The sequence below is a fragment of the Eubalaena glacialis genome, chromosome 2 (assembly GCF_028564815.1).
Source record: "Eubalaena glacialis isolate mEubGla1 chromosome 2, mEubGla1.1.hap2.+ XY, whole genome shotgun sequence".
In the NCBI taxonomy this organism is placed as follows: Eukaryota; Metazoa; Chordata; class Mammalia; order Artiodactyla; family Balaenidae; genus Eubalaena; species Eubalaena glacialis.
The window spans coordinates 66,862,481-66,880,394 of record NC_083717.1 but is presented as its reverse complement, the minus strand read 5'-3'; the positions used below and the strand labels follow the sequence as shown (position 1 = coordinate 66,880,394).

Here is a 17,914-nt window from a genome sequence, read left to right as displayed (position 1 = left end):
TGTCAAGATTTGGTGACTGAATGTTGGAACAGAAGGAGAGGCAGAATGCAAAGATGGTACCTTGCACTCGGGCTTGGGTGGGTGGATAGATGGTGATGCCATCCACTGAGGGAGAATAGGTTCAGGGGAAGAGATTAGGATGTGTTAGGTGTGAGGTGCCTGTGGGGCACCCAGGTGGAGAATTCAGTAGGCTGTCATACATATGACTCTGGAGCTCAGAAGAGCAAATGTGAGTGGCATGTGAGGTCATAGGAATGGTTGGGAGTGCCTGCAGATAGGGCACAGCTAGTGACCACCAGGTGAAAACCCTAAGCCACAGTATTTAAGGGAGAAAAAAGAACTCACAAATGAGGCTGAGAAAGAGGGGTTAGAAAGCTAGGAGGAAAAACAAAGGCACAGGAAGAGAGGAATGGGAAATTTTTTTAGTGTGTTAAGAGGTCAAGTAAGATAAAGGTGGGGAAGGGTCAAATAGATTTAGCATCAATGAGGTGGTGTTCTTGGTGAGAAGAGTTCCAGTGGAAAGACTGAGGCCAAAGCCAGGCTGCAGTGTAATTAAGAGGTAAGTGGCCAGCAGCCCAGCCCAATTCCTAAATAATACAGACCTCTCATTTGACAACAAATAAAGTTCTAATGGTTCAAAGACTTAAACATAAAAAACAAAGCAATAAAAGCACTAGGAAAAATAAAAGATTAAACAAATTTATCTTAGAGTGGGGAAGAATTTTTTCTAGTATGACACAAAACAGAAGCCACAAAAGAAAAGGCTGATAAATTTGGCTACCTTAAGTATTTTCTTAAGCTGTCACAAAACAACATAAACTAATTAAAATAAAAACCAAGTTATGAACTATACAAATCTTTGAACTCAGATTTTGGATGAGGACCAATTTCCTTAATATGTGAAGAGCTTTTACAAATCAATAGGAAAAACTAACAACCCAATAGAACAAGGAGGCAAAGGATATGAACATTGTTCTCAAAGAAGGAAACACAAATGGCTATTGAACATAGGCACAGACACCCAACCTCATTCATCATAAGAGAAGAGAAATTTAAATTGGTGACTTTTTTTCATCTATTAGATCAACAGTCACAGAAAAGTTTGGTAACACTTTGCTATCTGAGAATTGTGGAGAAACAGGCGCTCTCATACATGGCTGGTGGGATTGTGCCTTTGGACAACCTTTATGGAGGACAATTTGGCAAAACCTGTGAAATATTATGTACCCATATACTCTTTAACACAGCCATTCTGTGTAAAATGATGAATTTCCAAGTTTATTCACTGTATGTTTGTAACAGCAGAGATTGGAACCATCTTTATGTGGAACATTATGGGCCGAGGATATTAATTATGTGTATTCTTACTGGTGTCTGGTCCTGTAGGAAGTTGAGGAGATGGGACTACAGTTCCATGAGAGCACAGATGTAGATGCATATTTGATAGTCATCGGTTTAGGCGCAAAGGTCGAAGTGAGATAGAATCAGTTCATCTTAGAAAATACTGGTTCTGGAAAGAGCTGGAGGTTTCAGAGAGGGAGATCCCAGGAAGGGTGAAGACGAGATAGAAAGGAAGCCAAGGTGTTGTGATGCTCTGGAAGCCAGAGAGGGAGTCTGAGACTCTGCGCAGGGTACAGCCCAAGGATAGGACACTCCTGGGCCGGAACGACACAGCTGACTTCTGAATCAACCCTGGATTTGCCCTTCCATTGGACTTCTTGTGCTGTGGGAGAAGAAACTCTCAGTGTCCTTATCAGAAAATTCAAGGGGTTGTATTTTCTAATACTTGAGCTCCGCTTCCCCCTCCAGCCCTGAAGCCCAGGCACGCAGACAGCCCTTGCCCTTTCTGCGTCGGTCTCCTAGGAGACGAGCGCCTCTCCCGGAGACGCAGGCGCTTCCTGAGGCCCCGCCCCTTCCCCGCAGGCGGGCGCTGATTGGCCCGTTTGAAATGCGCCGGGCGCGAGCTCACCTGGTCCCGGAGCTGCTTCTCCAGGCTTTTCTGAGCACCGCGCCTGAGTTGCCGAGTCCCGGTGCCCGCGGCCGGTCCCTGCGGCCCGCCGTCCTCGCCAGCCCGCCCGACCGAGTCCGGCGTCCCGTGCACGCGTCTGGGCAGCGCGGAGCCTGCTGCCATGAAGCCAGCGTGAGTACCGGGCCGCGGAGCCGGGGCCGGCGTCTCCTCACGCCGCAGCAGGCCCCGGGACACGCCGTCGGTACCGAGCCCCGCGTCTCCCGGGCCGCGGCCCCCAAAGGGGGAGGGAGCCCCCGTCAGGACCGCCCAGGGGGAGACCGGGCGCGGAGACCCCGTCCGCGTCGACCCCGTCCGGCTCCCCGCCGCCCAGAGTCGGGCGCCCGGCTCCCCGCCCTAGCTTCACTCGGCCAGGAAATGTCGGCCCCAAGTTGGGAGGAGGGGGAAGTTTGGGCGGCAACCCCAGTTCGGGTTAGCCAGGTCGCCCTCCACCTGGCTCCGGGACCGCCGCCTCAACCCTTTCTTAAGTTTCCCTTTCCATCCCCTGCCGCCCGCACCCGCGGGTTGCATTTTGCGGAGTTAGTGCGGGCCGGGGGTCGTCTAGCGTGTGGGCCGATTGTTGTGTCCTGGAGTTGGGGTTGGGTAGGTGGTCTCAGTCCCCGGAGAGCCCCGGCGTCCGAGCGCACTGCGTGATTTTCTTAGCCTAGCGCGGTAGCCTGGGGGCCGCGACCACCCCCGGGTGAAGGCCAGTTATTTTGCTCTGTTCTTGGGTCTCAGACAGCCCCGCCCCCGACACAAAAGCCCACGCCCATATTCCTCACGGAGTCGGTGACATCTGCAGCTCAGCCTAATTCCTTGACTGCTGCTGGGTAACGAAATACTTGTGCAAAGAAGAGGGCTGCCTTTATAATTAGCACCATCACGTAGCTAGTCGTTTGCAAAGGCAACTTGTTTTCTTAAGAGGCTAAAGTCAAAATCGTTGGGGAAAAATGTTGAGTTTAAGTAAAACTACCGTAATATTTTGCACTTAAAACACGAATTTGCTTGTTTCATCTGGGAAGGGGTTGTAGAAGTATTTTAATAACCTAAAATCCAAGCCAGTAATTTCACTTAGTGTTAAATGTTTTTCTAGTCTATAGATAAATGGGGGAAAGGGGAGAGTGGCATGCTAGAGAAATGGTGAATAAATCAAAATATCTTTTGCTACTGTCCCTACTTAAGAGAGCACGAAATTGCAGTTTGGGGACCACATTTTGTTTGAGGACAAAGGATGATAGTTTTGAGAATTCAATAATCCCTTGTTCCTTGAAAGTAAAGACAAATCTTGATGAAAGAATGGATTCCTCCATCTGCATTTTTATAATTTATTGAAGTTAATCACTTGTCAGTCTGCCTTGGCAGTGGGCTGTTGGCACAGCGTGTGTGCTTATGTACCTACATAAATGACTTTCGAGATAAGTGTGGTCAACTATCTGTAGACTTTAAAAATTTGTAGCGTCTGTAAAATTGTTGCTCAAGAAAATAAGCTATTTTACATACAGAACTATAAATAGATATTAAAAAACAGAATTCAACTAGGTAAATTTTAAAGATCTTACCAGATTTTTTCAATGATTCATGAATCAGGCAGCATCCATCTAGCACACAGAAAGGTGCTCCTAAGAGCTGTACAAAATGGAAGTTTTTTATAGGCAGAGGGGGGATGGAACAAGGGAATTATACTAGCAATGAGTGGATTGTCTGTGGCAAGGTGAACATCCTTTAGTGGATGGCAGGGGTCTATCAGGCAGATTACCTCACTAGCACTGACCAGGTAATTCCAGATTGGTTTAAGATTCTACTCCTGGGAGAGGTTGGAACTATAATTAAGTTAGGTATGAAGTCTCAGTTTGGTGATGTGGGGCTTAGCACAAGTGACCCCGTTTTGGGCCTGTTATCTCTATTTTTTAGTAGCAAAAATGTCTCCTAAGCCAAATTTTAATTACTTTTGGGTTATCCATGCCACAAACACTCTTCTACTAAGGAAATTTATTCTTATTCATGTTATTTGGGATATAGTGTTGTGGAACTGCTAAAGAATAATTTTATAAACCCTAGGAAGGTCGTCTCTGTATGAATTACAGGTGAAGTTTTTATATGTTAGTGTTGAACTGAAATGTTTTTGTATCTATGACCAGGAGAACTAAGACACCCAGGAAACCACCAGTGAAAAAAGGATCCCAAACGAGTCTTAAAGACCCCGTTGGGGTAAGGTCTCCCTGTGAATTTGTGTGTGTCTTCTTTCTTCAGTCCTTTTATGTCTTATGCTTATGCTTGGAAGGGATGGAGACGTGGAAGTGGAGTCAAAGAACATTTAGCTAAAGGACAATACTAAATTGCTTAGGCTGGTTCCAGCTTTGAAATTTTGTTTCTATGTCGGATACATTAGCCCAGTAAAATGAAGTGTTTGGTTGTCAGTTGCATACTTCCTATAACTAATTATATTTGAAAAGTTAGATAATGAAAAAATATTCTTCAACTATCTTGGAGAATTCTTCATGCAGGCTTGGGAACTTGCTTTTAAAAGCAAATGGTAAATAAAAGAAAGGTGGTTTGCTCTGGGGTTTTAAATCTTCCCTTCATTGGCACTGGAATGTATTTCTTGATCTGAGTTGTGGGAACCAGATGCTTTGCATGTAGTGCTGAACAGTTTTTCCCCAACCCTATCACTGATTAAGAAGACCATATTTCAGGCTTCCCTGGTGGCACAGTGGTTAAGAATCCGCCTGCCAATGCCGGGGACACGGGTTCGAGCCCTGGTCTGGGAAGATCCCACATGACGCGGAGCAACTAAGCCCGTGCGCCACAACTACTGAAGCCTGCGCACCTGGAGCCCGTGCTCCACAACAAGAGAAGCCACTGCAACGAGAAGCCCGTGCACCACAACGAAGAGTAGCCCCCGCTTGCTGCAACTAGAGAAAGCCCGCGCGCAGCAACGAAGCCAACGCAGCCAAAAATTAAATAAATAAAATAAAATTAAAAAAAAAAAAAGAAGACCATGTTTCAGATCTCGCACTTTAGTATATTTAAGTGTTAAGCTGGCAAGTTTTAATTGACATCCAATTCCAGACAATCCTAACAGCTTTTCAAATAATTCTCATTGTGTGATATGTTTTTGATTTTCAGAGAGTTTTGATATTATGTGCATTTAAAATTCTCTCGTATCTAAAATATCTGTTTGCATTTGACAGTCAGCAAATTGGGTAGCAGGGTAGCAGATCTTGGCTTTCATAGCTCTAAGTATATATACTTAAGTTTAGAGACCAAATGTTTGAATGAATGAATGAATGAAAAGTCAGGTAAAAAGTCAACCTTTGTTCTTTAAGCACCTTTTTGTATTTTCAGGTGTACTGCAGGGTACGCCCACTGAGCCTCCCAGAGCAAGAGTGTTGCATAGAGGTGATCAATAATACAACAGTTCAACTTCATACTCCTGAGGGTTATAGGCTCAACCGAAATGGAGACTATAAGGAGGTAATTCCTATTGGAAGCAACTGTTTCTAATTGATAGGTTCTTTCCTGAATGGCTTTTCCATTTTTTACACTTAACAACATTCATGTGTTTCCACTTTATTGAAAGACTTATTTACTTCACTCTAACCACCATATCAAAAGTGTCTTTAATTTCTGGGCTGTACAGACACACCTTTGGTATACTGGAGTTAGAAGATTGCTTTTAGATGATTAATTTCTTGTATTGGATAATTATTGCTTTTTAGAGCATATATTAGGGATAGTTTAATGTGGAATGATATCTGATTGTGCTAGGCAGTTACATGTGTATACGTAGTTTCATGTGTGGGATTGAAATAACATTTAATAGTCATTGTATACTTGTATTGATCTCTTATGAAGTGTTTTTATTTTTAGTAAAATGTTAAACAAAGAGAGTTGAATTCAGTTCAACAGACATGTGCTAAGCTGGAGCATAGAAGGAGACTTTAAAAACTGAGTAAGACACGGTCCTTGCCTTTATGGAGCTTACAACTTAGCTGGGAGCACAGATGCTAAGCAAGTGACCCTCATTGGTAAGACAGGTGTGTTTAAAGAAATGGACTCTGGGAATGCAGAAGAAAGGATTAATTCAGGGTGTCATCTCTTCTTTCAAGCTGCCTTCACTCTTTCGTGTACACTACTCGAGGTAGATTGCTAGTCAAAAGCCCACCAGTGGCCTCTTTGCTGCTAGATGTGAGGGACACCTCTTTGTCTTCATTATGATCTATTTCTCAGCAGCACTGTCCTGTCTTCCGCTCCAATTCTCCATGTTCTGTCTTTCACTGGCCACCGTCTGCAGGCTTTGCCTCCTTTTCCAACCTCTAAATACCAGGTTGGGCTATACCCAGGGCTCTCTTCCCTATCTATACTTTTCCATGGCTTTACACGTTGATGATATGGTAATAATTTCGGAATTTTTATCTCCAGCCTAAATCTTTTCTCTCTCAACTTGAACGTCCACTGCTTGGATGTCACACAGGCATGTCCAAAAGAACTCTTGAGTTTTTTCCCCTCTAGATCACTTCCTCCCTTGTTTTTTCTTGTCAATAAATAGCACCACCACCATCTATTTGCTCAAACCAGACACCCTGTCCCTACCTTTCTCTTGTCCCCCCTCATATCCCATTCATTAGTAGATCCTATCAGTTCTACTCCAGTGTGTATCTTGAAACTGTCCTTTCAGTTCTATCTCCACTGCCACTACCCTCGTCTGAGGCCTGTTATTAGTTACTGAGACAAGTGCTTCTCAAACTGTGGTGAAGAAGCAGCTTTTTTATTTTCAATGCATGGTGACTGATACTTTTGTGCAGCTTTGCCACAAGAAACTGTTAGACAACTGTTAGGCAAAGTTAGACAGCAGAGGACTGGTTTATAATCTGTTCAGAGATAAGCCCACTGGTCACATGCTGGGATGTTGCAGCCGTGTGAAATGGCTACAGAGGTTCTAAGCATTTACCCTCCATCTCTGTAATTACCCCTCCCTGGACTGGAGACAGACAGCTCTCAGAGGGGCATTGGCCTGCCTGCTGACCACATTTTGAGTAACATTAACAAGACTATGCTGAAGCCAGCTGGACCACCTGCTTCCACTCTGAATCTTCTCTAATCCATTGCCACAGAGCAGCCACTCATCTTTTAAAGCAGAAATCAGACTTCACATTTTCCTTTTTCTTTTTTTAACTGAAGTACCATTAATTTACAATGCTGTATTACCTTCTTGTATACAGCAAAGTGATTCAGTTATACATATATGTATATATTCTTTTTCATATTCTTTTCCATTATGGTTTACTACAACATATTGAATACACTTGCCTGTGTTATACAATAGGATGTTGTTTATCTATTTTATGTATAGCAGTTTGTATCTGCTAATCCCAAACTCCTAATTTTCCCCCCCCTTTCCCATCACCATTTTCCTGTTTAAAACCTTCTAAGGAATAAAGTTTTTAAATGGGCACAATCCTGCTTAATCTTCCTGCTATCTCTCTCTCCACCTCACCTCTTAGTACTCATACAATCCTAAATTGCTTGGATAAGCCAGAATCTTGCCTCAGGGCTTTTCCCTTAGCTCTTAGCAGGATGGCTCCTCATCCTTAGGTTTTAGCTTAAATCGCTTCCTCCGAGAGTGTGTCCAGATTACCCCCATCAGCAGCAGCACCCCTCCCACTTCTCTCCTGGTCTGTACTCTCTATACTTCCTTGACAGCACTTACCACAACCTATAGATTTATTTACTTGTTTATTGTCTCTCCCCTGGTGTAATATACACTTCTAGGGGATATGTACCTTATCTGTCCTGTTTGCCAAACACTCAGTAGATACAGATTAAGCATGAAGGAATGGTCTGGGAAGGCTTCATGGAGGAGTAGGCCTTTGAGAATGTAAAATAGTTGAGAACTGACTTATTGAATTTTGCTTCTTTATTAGAGTTAATTTCATGTATGTGTAAATAGTACTAAAGGTTTGGTGGGGATTAAAAGTTCTCAGTGCTTTTTGACAGAAGGCAACACTGGATAATGGAAGAAGTGTTGGAATGAAAATGGCTTTGACACTAATTAGTTTCATGAGCTTGGGCAAGTTCCTTCTTGCCTCAGTTTTCTTCACCTGGAAGAGGGTGGGGATTGTTCATGAGGACTTGGAGGTCATCTGATTGACCTGTCAGCACTAACCTATATGTATCTTTTCAGTGCTAAGATTCTTTGTTCTTTCTGTGAACTCTAAAGCTGTTTTACAGGATTGGAATAAAAACTTCTACAAAGGTGAGAGTTAGCTTAGCTGAAGTAGGTGTGTGATCTTTAACAAGTTATAAAATGAGCCATAATAACTGATAGTACCTACATCAAAGGTTGTAAAAATGATGATTCACTAATATGCTAAGGCAGTGCTTGGGACATGGTTAGTGTTAAGTGCAAGTTGTTGTTGTTATGATGATGATGATGTATTTGAGTCCTAATCTATACATGTCTCCTTTTGGGGGACAAAACTGCTAATTTTAAAAACATAAGGGTTATGGTATTGATATGTGAGCAGGTTGAATTTAATACAAAACGTATAAAACAGAGAAAAGGGGTCATGTGACAAAGGCTATAATCCATAATAAATTCTAGTGAATACTCATGCACCAAATAATAGCATTGACATTCATGGAGCAAAAATTGCAAGAAATTCAGGAAGCCTACAGGAACAGTTGCAACGTCTACAAACTAATAAAGCTAGAAGATAACAAAAATAGAAAGAATAGAACTCCAGTCCCTGGACAATTAGGGCATTTTAATTTACCTTGAAATATATACCCTAGTCCCCAGTCTTATTTTCCAAGTAGGAGTTTGGTAATATTTCTGATAATATAGATATGCTTTATAATAATAGTCATATTTTGAAAGATTTGATAATTGAAGTATTATTGCTTTTTTAAAGGTCACAGTTTATTTAAAATTTATTTCATAGAAGAACTCAGATGAGGGACTTCCCTGGTGGTCCAGTGGTTGAGACTCCATGCTTCCACTCCAGTGCACCAGGGTTATATCCCTGGTCAGGGAACTAGTATCCTGCATGCCTTGTGGCACAGCCAAAAACAAACAAACAAACAAAAAAACTCAGATGAGATTATATTGACAGTTATTTTCTAGTTTTAAAAAAGCAGTACATCAAAACTCTTGGTTTTATACTGCTATGCCATTTTAAATGACACCTTTATAAAGAAAAATAGATAGCAGTAAAATAGTATATGAAGTAATGCTTGAGGATTTTCACAAGTCTATGACTGAATCTTTGTAATACATTTTGAACTCCTTTGTCACTTAATTAAAACAAAATCAGCCTTAGTCTATGAAGCATTAGTAGACAAGACTTTTCTACAGTCTCTTCAGTAGTTATAACTGTAAATATTTACCAGTTTATAATTGGTATAATTTAAGTATGTCATGAATTTTTTAAAGATTCCAAGTTTAAAGACTATTGGTATTTTTTTTTTCATGTCTAGATCTAATTGTTCATAAGGAAACATCTGAATATGTTTAAACAGATATATTTCTAGCCTAGCTATAGTGGAATTCCATTTATGTGCTTTTTATTTTTTTCCTTCTCCACAGACTCAGTATTCATTTAAACAAGTATTTGGCACTCATACCACCCAAAAGGAGCTCTTTGATGTTGTGGCTAATCCCTTGGTAGATGACCTCATTCATGGCAAAAATGGTATGATTCTTGGAGTTTTGTTGAATTTTTCTTTTTCTCCCCCTCTGATAAAACTTTTTTGATACTTAGATATTTGGTTTATGTTCAGCCTTGAACCCAGTTAGTTTTCCGGAGTAGTGTTAAACCTGCTTTTTTGAGCAGTTATTTTTGTTTTTTTAATTTGCTTATTTTTCAAATTTAATTTTTATTTTGCATTGGAGTATAGTTGATTTACAGTGTTGTGTTAGTTTCAGGTGTACAGCTGAGTGACTCAGTTATACATATACATATATCCATTCTTTTTCAGATTCTTTTCCCATATAGGTTATTACAGAATATTGAGTAGATTTCCCTGTGCTATACAGTAGGTCCTTGTTGATTATCTATTTTAAATATAGTAGTGTGTATATGTCAATCCCAAACTCCCAATTTATCCCTCCCCTTTGGTAACCATAAGTTTGTTTTCTAAGTCTGTGAGTCTGTTTTGTAAATAGGTTCATTTGTATCATTTTTTTGTTTTTTTATTTTTTAGATTCTGCATATAAGCAATATCATATGATACTTGTCTTTTTCTGTCTGACTTACTTCACTTAGTATGATAATCTCCAGGTCCATCCATGTTACTGCAAATGGCATTATTTCATTCTTTTTAATGGCTGAGTAATATTCCATTTTATATATGTACATTTTATATATGTACCACATCTTCTTTATCCATTCACCTGTCGATGGACATTTAGGTTGCTTCTATGTCTTGGCTATTATAAACAGCGCTGCAATGAACATGGGGGTGCATGTATCCTTTTGAACCATGGTATTCTCTGGATATATGCCCAGGCCTGGGATTGCTGCATCCTATGGTAGCTCTATTTTTAGTTTTTTAAGGAACCTCCATACTGTTCTCCATAGTGGATATACCAATTTACATTCCCACCAACAGGGTAGGAGGGTTCCCTTTTCTCCACACCCTCTCCAGCATTTGTTATTTGTAGACTTTTTGATGATGGCCATTCTGACTTGTGTGAGGCGATATCTCATTGTAGTTTTGATTTGCATTTCTCTAATACTAAGCAATGTTGACCATCTTTTCATGTGCCTCTTGGCCATCTGTGTGTCTTCTTTGGAGAAATGTCTATTTAGGTCTTCTGCCCATTTTTTGATTGGGTTGTTTTTTGTTTTTTTGTTTTTTTTTTTGTGACGCTGCATGAGCTGTTTGTATATTTTGGAAATTAATCCCTTGTCGGTCGCATCATTTGCAAATATTTTCTCCCATTCTGTGGGTTGTCTTTTCATTTTGATTATCATTTCCTTTTCTGTGCAAAAGCTTTACAGTATAATTAGGTCCCATTTGTTTACTTTTGTTTTGGTTTTTATTACTCTAGGAGGTGGATCCAAAAAGATCTTGCTGTGATTTATGTCAAAGAGTGTGCTAAGCGTTTTATAGTATCAGGTCTTACATTTAGGTCTCTAATCCATTTTGAGTTTATTTTTGTGTATGGTGTTAGAGACTGTTTTAATTTCATTCTTTTACATGTAGCTGTCTAGTTTTCCCAGCACCACTTATTGAAGGGACTCATTTCTCCATTATATATTCTTGCCTCCTTTGTCCTAAATTGACCATAGGTGCGTGGGTTTATTTCTGGGCTTTCTATCCTTTTCCATTGATCTATATTTCTGTTTTTGTGCCAGATTTCTGTAGTTTTGTAGTATAGTGTGAAGTCAGGGAGCCTGATTCCTCCAGCTCCGTTTTTCTTTCTCAGGATTGCTTTGGCTCCTGGGGGTCTTTTGCATTTCCACACAAATGTAAAAATTTTTTTGTTCTAGTTATGTGGAAAATGCCATTGGTTATTTAATAGGATTGCGTTGAATCTGTAGATTGCCTTGTAGTATAGCCATTTTGACAATATTGATTCTTCCAATCCAAGAACATGGTATATCTTTCCATCAGTTATGTCATCTTCAATTTTTTTCATCAACATCTTATAGTTTTCTGCATACAGGTCTTTTGCCTCCTTAGGTAGGTTTATTCCTAGGTATTTTATTCTTTCTGATGGCGATGGTAAATGGGATTGTTTTCTTAATTTCTCTTTCTAATCTTCCATTAGTGTATAGGAATGCAAGAGATTTCTGTGTATTAATTTTGTATCTTGCAACTTTATCAAATTCATTGACCAGCTCTAGTAGTTTTCTGGTAGCATCTTTAGGATTTTCTGTGTATAGTATCATGTCATCTGAAAACAGTGACAGTTTTCTTCTTCTTTTCCAATTTGGATTCCTTTTATTTCTTTTTCTTCTCTGATTGCCATGGCTAGGACTTCAAAACTATGTTGAATAAAAGTGGTGACAGTGAATATTCTTGCCTTGTTCCTGATCTTAGAGGGAATGCTTTAGGCTTTTCACCATTGAGTATGATGTTAGCTGTAGGTTTGTCATACATGACCTTTATTATGTTAAGGTGTGTTCCCTCTGTGCCCACTTTCTGGAGAGTTTTTATCATAAATGGGTGTTGATTTTGTCAAAAGCACTTTCTGCATCTATTGAGATGATCAAAGGATTTTTATTCTTCAGTTTGTTTATGTGGTGTATCACACTGATTGATTTGTGGATACTGAAGAATCCTTGCATCCCTGGGATAAATCCCGCTTGATCATGATGTATGATCCTTTTAATGTATTGTTGGATTCAGTTTGCTAGTATTTTGTTGAGAATTTTTGCATCTGTATTCATCAGTGATATTGGCCTGTAATTTTCTTTTTTTGTGATATTCTTGTCTGGTTTTAGTATCAGGATGATGGTGGCCTTGTAGAATGAGTTTGGGAGTGTTCCTTCCTCTGCAATTTTTTAGAAGAGTTTCAGAAGAAAAGGTGTTAACTCTTCTCTAACTGTTGACAGAATTCGCCTGTGAAACCATCTGGTCCTGGACTTTTGTTTGTTGGGAGTGTTTTTTTAAATTTTATTGAAATGTAGTTGATTTACAATGTTGTGTTAATTTCTTCTGTATGGCAAAGTGGTTCAGTTATACACATATATATTCTTTTTCATATTCTTTTCAATTATGGTTTGTCACAGGATATTGAATATAGTTCCTTGTGCTATACAATAGGACCTTGTTGTTATCCATCCTATATATAATAGTTTGTCTCTGCTAATCCCAAACTCCCACTTCTTCCCTCTCCTACCCACCCCCCCTTGGCAACCACAAGTCTGTTCTCTATATTTGTGAGTCTGTTTTTGTTTCATAGATATGTTGATTTGTGTCATATTTAAGATTCCACATAATAAGTTTTATCATGGTATTTGCCTTTCTAACTTACTTTGCTTACTATTATACCTAGAGTGTGATAATCTCTAGGTCCATCCATGTTGCTGCAAATGGCAGTATTTCATTCTTTTTTTATGGCTGAGTAATACTACATTGTATATATGTACCACATCTTCCTTATCCATTCATCTGTCAGTGGACATTTATGTTGTTTCCATGTTTTGGCTATTGTAAATAGCACTGCAATGAACACTGGGGTGCATGTATCCCTTCAAACCATGGTTTTCTCCAGATATATGCCCAGGAATGGGATTGCTGCATCTTACGGTAGCTCTATTTTTAGGTTTTTAAGAAACCTCCATACTCTTCTCCATAGTGGCTCTACCAATTTACATTCCCACCAACGGGGTAGGAGGGTTTCTCCACACCCTCTCCAGCATTTGCTATTTGTAGACTTTTTATTGATGGTCATTCAGACTGGTGTGAGGTGGTACCTCATTGTAGTTGTGATTTGCATTTCTCTAGTAATTAGCGACATTGAGTATCTTTTCATGTGCCTATTGGCCATCTGTATGTCTTCTTTGGAGAAATGTCTATTTAGGTCTTCTGCCCATTTTTTATTGGGGTTGTTTGTTTTTTTTGTTATTGAGTTGTATGAGCTGTTTGCATATTTGGGAAATTAAGCCCTTGTCAGTCGCATCATTTGCAAATATTTTCTCCCAGTCCGTAAGTTGTCTTTTCATTTTGTTTGCGGTTTCCTTTGCTGTGCAAAAGCTTATAAGTTTGATTAGGTGCCATTTGTTTATTTTTGCTTTTATTTCTATTGCCTTGGGAGACTGACCTAAGAAAACATGGGTATGATTTATGTCAGAGAATGTTTTGCCTATGTTCTCTACTAGGAGTTTTATGGTGTCTTTTTCTTTCTTTTTTATTTTTTTCATTTTAGCCGCGCCACGTGGCATGCAGGATGGTGCAATCCAGGGATCGAACCTGGGCCTCTGCAGTGAAAGCGCCAGATCCTAACCACTAGGCTACCAGGGAACTCCCGGTGTCTGGTCTTATAATTAGGTCTTTAAGCCACAAGTGTGTGGGTTTATTTCTGGGCTCTCTCTTCTGTTGCATTGATCTGTATATCTGTTTTTGTGCCAATACCATGCTGTTTTGATTACTGTAGCCTTGTAGTCAAGTCTGGGAGTGTTATGCCTCCTGCTTTTTTCTTTTTCCTCAGGATTGCTTTGGCAATTCTGGGTCTTTTATAGTTCCACGTAAATTTTGTTATTATTTGTTCTATTTCTGTGAAAAATGCCATTGGTAATTTAATAAGGATCACATTAAATCTGTAGACTGCTTTGGGTAGTATGGCCATTTTAGCAATATTAATACTTCCAATCCAAGAGCATGGGATATCTTTCCATTTCTTTGAATCATCTTTAATTTCCTTTAATAATGTTTTATAGTTCTCAGCATATAAGTCTTTCACCTTCTTGGTGAGGTTTATTTCTAAGTAGTTTATTTTTTTGTGGGAGTTTAAAAGGGATTGTTTATTTACATTCCCTTTATGATATTTCATTGTTAGTGTAAAGAAGTGCAACCTATTTCTGTATGTTAATCTTGTATCCTGCTACCTTGCTGGATTCATTTATCAGTTCTAGTGGTTTTAGTGTGGAGTCTTTAGGGTTTTCTACGTATATTATCATGTCATTTGCATGTAATGACAATTTTACCTCTTCCCTACGAATTTAAATACCTTTTATTTCTTTTTCTTGTCTGATTGATGTGGCTAGGACTTCCAATACTATGTTGAAGAGAAGTGGTGAGAGTGGGCATCCTTGTCTTGTTCCATATTTTAGCGGGAAGTCTTTCAGCTTTTCACCATTGAATATTATATTGGCTGTGGGTTTGTCATAAATAGCTTTTATTATGTTGAGATATGTTCCCTCTCTACCCAGTTTCATAAAGGTTTTTATCTTGAGTGAATGTTGAATTTTATCAAATGCTTTTTCTGCATCTATTGATGATCACGAGGTTTTTTTCCTTTCTTCTGTTGATGTGGTGTATCTCATTGATTGATTTATGTATGTTGGATCATCCTTGGAACCCTGGGATGAATCCAACGTGGTCATGGTGTGTGACCTTTTTTATGTGTTGTTGGATTCGGTTTCCTAGTATTTTGTTGAGAATTTTTGTGTCTATATTTATCAAAGATACTGGCCTGTAATTTTTTCTGTGTTACCCTTGTCCAGTTTTGGTATCAGGGTGATAGTGGCCTTGTGGAATGAATTTGGGAGTGTTCCTTCCTCTGCAATTTTTTGGAATAGTTTCAGAAGGATAGGTGTTAACTCTTCTCTAAATGTGTGATAGAATTTGCCTGTGAAGCCATGTGGTCCTGGACTTTTGTTTGCTGGGAGGTTTTAATCACAGTTTCAGTTTCAGTACTTATGATTGCTCCTTTCATATTTTCTATTTCTTCCTGGTTGAGTCTTGGGAGCTTGTACCTTTCTAAGAATTTGTCCGTTTCTTCTAGGTTATCCATTTTATTGGCATACACTTGCTTGTAGGTAGTCTCTTATGATCCCTTGTATTTCTGTGGTGTCTGTTGTAACTTCTCCGTTTTCACTTCTGATTTTCTTGATTTGAGCCCTCCCTTTTTTTTCTTGATGAGTCTGGCTAAAGGTTTATCAGTCTTGTTTACCTTTTAAAAGAACCAGCTTTTAGTTTCATTGCTCTTTTCTGTTGTTTTCTTCATCTCTATTTCATTTATTTCTGCTCCAATCTTTATGATTTCTTTCCTTCTACTCACTTTGGGTTTTGTTTATTCTTTTTTCTTTAGTTGCTTTAGGTGTAAGGTTAAGTAGTTTGAGATTTTTCTTGTTTCCTGAGGTAAGATTTTATTGCTATAAACTTCCCTGCTAGAACTGCTTTTCCTGCGTCACATAGGTTTTTTTTTTTTTTTTAATTTATTTATTTATTTATTTTTGGCTGTGTTGGGTCTTCGTTTCTGTGCGAGGGCTTTCTCTAGTTGTGGCGAGCGGGGGCCGCTCTTCATTGTGGTGCGCAGGCCTCTCACTGTCGCGACCTCTCTTGTTGCAGAGCACAGGCTCCAGATGCGCAGGCTCAGTAGTTGTGGCTTGCGGGCCTAGTTGCTCCGTGGCATGTGGGATCTTCCCAGACCAGGGCTCGAACCCGTGTCCCCTGCATTGGCAGGCAGATTCTCAACCACTGCGCCACCAGGGAAGCTCCCGTCACATAGGTTTTTGATTGTCATGTTTTTGTTGTCATTTGTCTCTAGGTATTTTTTTATGTCTTCAGTGATCCATTGGTTGTCTAGTAACATATTGTTTAGCTTCCACTTATTTGATTTTTTTGACAGTTTTTTTCTTGTGATTGATTTCAAATCTCTTAGCGTTGTGGTCAGAAAAGATGCTTGATATGATTTCAGTTTTCTTGAATTTACTGAGGTTGTTTTGTCGTCCAGCATGTGGTCAGTCCTGGAGAATGTTCCATGTGCACCTGAGAAGAATGTGCATTCTGCTGCTTTTGGATGGACTGTTCTATAAATATCAATTAAGTCCATCTGGTATAATGTGTCATTTATGGCCTGTGTTTCGTTATTGATTTTCTGTCTGGATGATCTGTCCATTGATGTAAGTGGGCGTTAAAGTCTCCCTATTGTGTTACTGTTGATTTCTCCTTTCATGGCTGTTAGCATTTGCCTTATATATTGAGGTGTTGAGCAGTTAATTTTAAGTGTTTTCTAATACAAAAAATATTATACGTGGAGGACTTTTTTTTTTTTTTTTTTAATTTTATTTATTTATTTATTTATTTATTTATTTATTTATTTATTTATTTATGGCTGTGTTGGGTCTTCGTTTCTGTGCGAGGGCTTTCTCTAGTTGCGGCAAGTGGGGGCCACTCTTCATCGCGGTGCGCTGGCCTCTCACTCTCGCGGCCTCTCTTGTTGCGGAGCACAGGCTCCAGATGCGCAGGCTCAGTAGTTGTGGCTCATGGGCCTAGTTGCTCCGTGGCATGTGGGATCTTCCCAGACCAGGGTTCGAACCCGTGTCCCCTGCATTGGCAGGCAGATTCTCAACCACTGTGCCACCAGGGAAGCCTGGAGGACTTTTAAGATATAGCCAAGTGTGACATTTAATATATAACTGTGACTTGTTACATTGTAGGTCTCCTTTTTACATATGGTGTGACGGGAAGTGGAAAAACTCACACTATGACTGGTTCTCCAGGGGAAGGAGGACTGCTTCCTCGCTGTTTGGACATGCTTTTTAACAGTATAGGGTCGTTTCAAGCTAAACGATACGTAAGTTTAATTTTTTGTGTGTTGTGACTCACTAGAGGGCATAGGCGCCAAGATACCTGTGGATACAGTAGTATTAAGGGAGAACTGAGGCATCGGATACCTTTTGAAACTTTAAATATGTCTAAATATTGTTTTTTATTTCTTAAATATATTTCTTACTATTAAAGTCAAAGTCTAAAAATTATGGTCTGATTTTTGCCCCCACTTTAAGGTTTTTAAATCTAATGATAGGAATAGTATGGATATACAGTGTGAAGTTGATGCTTTATTAGAACGGCAGAAAAGAGAAGCCACGCCCAATCCAAAGACCCCCTCTAGCAAGTAAGTAATTACATTTGTAACACTGGCCTCATGGGAACCCTGTCCAGTGGTTTCCTCAGGCATAGGGAATGGTGAACAGAAGTGGAGAAGTTGGTCTGACGGTTGACTTTAGTGAGATCAAAGTTGAGGGATGTTCTTAAGTGAGTTTATTTGCTCAGATGTTCTGTTTGGTTCTGAGCACACTGCCCTTGAATCACTGTTTAGGGAAGGTGCCACTCTTGGTGAGAGAGGGTGTAAAAGCCTGTGTTGTGTATCTGGGGAGATATGGGAGAACTGTTGGCCCAACCATGAGTATGAATAAAGTTGCTCTGTGCATTCCTGCTTGTAATGGAGGT

At 39.8% G+C, this 17,914-nt stretch overlaps 1 protein-coding gene across 6 annotated transcripts in view; it reads left to right on the top strand.

Moving 5' to 3' along the window:
* Positions 1–1,937: 1,937 nt before the first annotated feature.
* KIF23 (kinesin family member 23) overlaps positions 1,938–17,914 on the top strand; it is a 34,380-nt gene continuing 18,403 nt past the window's right edge. For 5 of the 6 annotated variants that reach the window (XM_061181957.1, XM_061181954.1, XM_061181958.1 and 2 more), the window contains exons 1-6: positions 1,938–2,140; positions 4,144–4,213; positions 5,351–5,479; positions 9,594–9,699; positions 17,122–17,258; positions 17,470–17,579. In XM_061181957.1, the coding sequence (XP_061037940.1) occupies positions 2,130–2,140; positions 4,144–4,213; positions 5,351–5,479; positions 9,594–9,699; positions 17,122–17,258; positions 17,470–17,579 (563 nt within the window). In that variant the 5' untranslated portion in view covers positions 1,938–2,129. The remainder of the gene's footprint in view (positions 2,141–4,143; positions 4,214–5,350; positions 5,480–9,593; positions 9,700–17,121; positions 17,259–17,469; positions 17,580–17,914) is intronic. The other variant, XM_061181959.1, reaches the window with a different exon arrangement.